A 3,601-nucleotide genomic window follows, 5' to 3' on the forward strand; every position below is an offset into this window, starting at 1 on the left:
GTGGGTGCCCCCGGGCTCTCCAGGGCTTTTCCAGCCTCTGGCATTCCATGCTTCCATGGAATTCGCTCTGTCTGTTCACCCCCCGGGCTCTCCAGGGCTTTTCCAGCCTCTGGCATTCCATGCTTCCATGGAATTCGCTCTGCTCTCCGAGGGGAACTTGGGTTTTACTGAGAGTTAACAGTTTTTAACAGATACTGACCAATTCTGAAGTTTTTGTACAGATATTGGAGTTAGTTATCAGATATTAAAGTTACTTAAAAGATATTGAAGATATTTAAGAGATACTGAAGTTTGTTTTTTTCTTTTCCCAAAATCTCCATCTTTTTCTTCCCGCTCCAGATTTTAAGGGAAAACAACCAACCATGTTTTCCTTCTCTGGGGGTGTCCTGACCTCTTCCCTGTTGTCTCTCCCTGCAGCTGGAGTTCGTGGGGAAGTCTGGGGACAGCGGTGGGGGCACCTACACCGTCAGTATCCTTTGGAGAGTGGGGGGGACACACTTGGTGTTCCCAGGCCTGAAACATTCCCAAGCTCTGGAATTTTCTCCTTGACCTTCCCCCCACCGCAGACCTGCACAAGGCCCTGGCGTCTCTGGCCACGGCCACGCTGGAGTCCATCGTGGAGGAGAGGTGACAAGGGGACCTGGGATACTCCCAGGCTTTTCCCACAATCCCTCCTCATCCCGCTCTCCCCGCCCAGGTTCGGCTCCCGCTGCGCCCGGATCTTCCGCCTGCTCCTGCGCAAGAAGCACCTGGAGCAGAAGCAGGTGGAGGATTTTGCCATGATCCCGGCCAAGGAGGCCAAGGACATGCTCTACAGGATGCTCTCGGAGAACCTGGTGTCCCTGCAGGTGAGGGAAGCTCCGGAATCCGGGAGATTCCCCCGGGTGGAATCGCTTGGCCGGGGGTTTCCAGGCACTTCCAGGTGATCCTGCACCAGGGACAGCTCTGGGGAGGGAGAGGGATCCCACCAGGGACACCTCTGGGGAGGGGGACCCCCTTAGCTTGGTCCCTGCCCCTCTCCTTCCCACAGGAGATTCCCAAGACTCCGGACCACGCTCCATCCCGCACCTTCTACCTGTACACGGTGAACGTGGCGGCCGCCGCCCGGATGCTGCTGCACCGCTGCTACAAGGTGGGTGCCCAGCACCTGAACATCGGCCATCCCGGCCTATCCGTGCGGGAATTCCCAGGGAATCCAGGTGGCACAGCTCCCTCCTTCCCGGTGCCACCAGGGGTGGTGGCAGTGGCACCGTCCCCGCGTCCCCTCACGGGGTTTTTGTGAGTGTGGGGTCCACCAACCCCGGGGCGGAGGGCTCACTGGCTCTGTATCCGAGAAGCTTCCTGCTCCAATTATCCAGGTGTCCAGGTGTCCCAGAGGTGGCAGTGCACCTGTCATGTCCCCAGTGCCCCCAACGCCGCCTGTTATGCCCCCAGAGCCCGCCAACTGAGGAACGCCAGGCAGCAACGAGACGCCGGGAGAACAAGTGAGCGCCGCGCCGGAAAAACCGGGGCTCAGTCGCGGGTCAAGGGGGGGGTCTGGAGCCAGCAGCAAACCCCTCCTGTGTCCCTGTGCCCCTGGCAGGAGGGTCCTGGAGAAGTCCCAGGGGTGGACAGCCATCCTGGCCTCCATGCAGGCCACGGGCGCCGAGGAGGAGCAGCTGCGGGAGGTGGAGGAGATGCTGACGGGGCCCGAGAGGCAGCAGCTGGAGAACCTCAAACGCAACGTCAACAAGTGAGGGGACAGGAGGGGACATGGGAGGGGACAGGGATGGGGATAGGGAGGGGAACAGGGATAGGGGATAGGAGGGACACGGGATTGCTCATGCTTAGAGAGGTTAGCAGCTGGAGAGCCTCAAACCACACGTAGCAGTGATGGGACAGGAGGGCATGGAGGGATAGGGAGGGGACAGGGATGGGGATAGAGGGGATGGTATGGCGATAGGAGGGACAGGGATGGGATAGGGAGGGGATGGGGATGGGGATAAGGGGCGGGGACAAGATGGGTGATAGGGAGGGATGGGATGGGAGGGAGGGGACAGGAGAATGGGGATGGAGGGATGGGGTGGGGAATAGGGATGGCGACACGGAATGGGATGAGGATGGGGATGCTGCACCGGCCTCGAGAGGCAGCGCTGGAGAGCCTCCAAACAACAAAGTTTCACAGTGAGGGGACAGGGAGGGATGAGAGGGGACGGGGAGGGGGATAGAGAGGGGACGGGGAGGGAGGGGACAGGGATGGAATGGGACCAGGATGGGGCCAAGAGGGGACGGGGATGGGGATGGGACCAGGATGGGGACAGGGTTGGGGCCAGGACAAGAGTCGGGGACCCCCCGGTGGCTGCCCACCGCTGTCTGTCCCCAGGATCGACGCCAGCGAGAACCAGGTGGACGAGACCATCTTTGTGCTGGAGTCGTTCATCGAGAGCACCGTGAAGAGACCCTGAGGGAACGGGACAGGGACAGGGATGGGGACAGGCACAGGAGTGGGGACAGGGTCAGGAGTGGGGACAGGGACCAACTGCCTTCGCCAGTGGTGCTTGTGTTGCTGAGGGGAATAAAGCAACAGTTGCTGATGGCACCTGAGCATCAACGGGGGACAGGGACACAGAGGACATGGGGACAGCTGTCACCCCTCAATTTGGGTGTTCATGGATCCCCGCTCAGTTTGGGTGTTTATTGATCACCCCTCAGTCTGGGTGTTCATTGATCACCCCTCAATTTGGGTGTTTATCCCCCGTTAATTTGGGAGAGACCCCCTGGCAGGACCAAGGGACCCCCCTGTCCACGCCCCACACCCCCCAGAGCTGTGATTTAGGGCAGTGCCATTAATTAAAGATATTTATGGAGCGGTGGGTGCGATGTGAGGGGAGGGGGGATGTTCGGGGGGGTCCTTTGGGGACCCCGGGATGGGACACTCGTGTTTGAGGGGGATATTTTGGGGACACGTGACCTCCGGGACGGGACACACGTGACGAGGGGGAGCAGTGCGCTCGCCCCGCCGCACGCTCCGCTTCTTGGGCCTTGCGCCCATCACAGCGCGCTTTCCCGTGACGTAAACAAGGGGCGGGGCAGCCCCGGGAGGGGGGCGGGGGCGCGTGGTTTGCGCGGCACGGCGCTTGCTGTGACAACGCCTATGTGGTTGTGGCCATCCAGAACAAGGCCCGTCAGCACCTCGAGGCTTCCCGGGTCTACGGGACCGGCCCTCGCCGGGGGTCCCAGCGCCATTCGCAGTACCGTCCGGCTCTCCGAGGGGATCCCCACTGTCTCCCCGGGCCCACGTTTGTGCCTCACCCGGTGGGCCCGGCCCTGACACCGCCACGCGCCGCCCGTGACGTCATCACACAGCGCGCCTTCGCTCCAAGTGGCGGAGGCGGGAGGGGCTGAGCGGGCCGGACGGAACGGGGATCGGGGCTGGGACTGGGAAGCGGGTCGGGGCTGGGACTGGGAGCGGGATCGGGAATGGGACAAGGGTGGGGACGGAACTGGGACTTGGAGCTGAACAGGGGCTGGGCCGGGACCACGACGGGGACCGGAACCGGGGCTGGGGGTGCTGAGCTGGCGCCGGGCAGGTACCAGGGCTGGGAGGGACAGGGGGTGGACA

General features: G+C 62.3%; 1 protein-coding gene across 1 annotated transcript; it reads left to right on the plus strand.

Moving 5' to 3' along the window:
• Nucleotides 1-417: 417 nt before the first annotated feature.
• On the plus strand, nucleotides 418-1,488 carry LOC115308121 (DNA-directed RNA polymerase III subunit RPC3-like; the record flags this gene model as incomplete). The annotated part of the gene is made up of 5 exons (XM_029965806.1): nucleotides 418-469; nucleotides 567-627; nucleotides 698-848; nucleotides 1,031-1,174; nucleotides 1,435-1,488. Coding segments are annotated over 5 exons (462 nt in total), but the record flags the coding sequence as incomplete, so codon positions are not given.
• Between the last annotated feature and the right edge of the window lie 2,113 nt (nucleotides 1,489-3,601).

Source organism: Manacus vitellinus, unplaced genomic scaffold (assembly GCF_001715985.3).
Source record: "Manacus vitellinus isolate BGI_N305 unplaced genomic scaffold, ASM171598v3 ctg7180002429803_pilon, whole genome shotgun sequence".
Taxonomy (NCBI): Eukaryota; Metazoa; Chordata; class Aves; order Passeriformes; family Pipridae; genus Manacus; species Manacus vitellinus.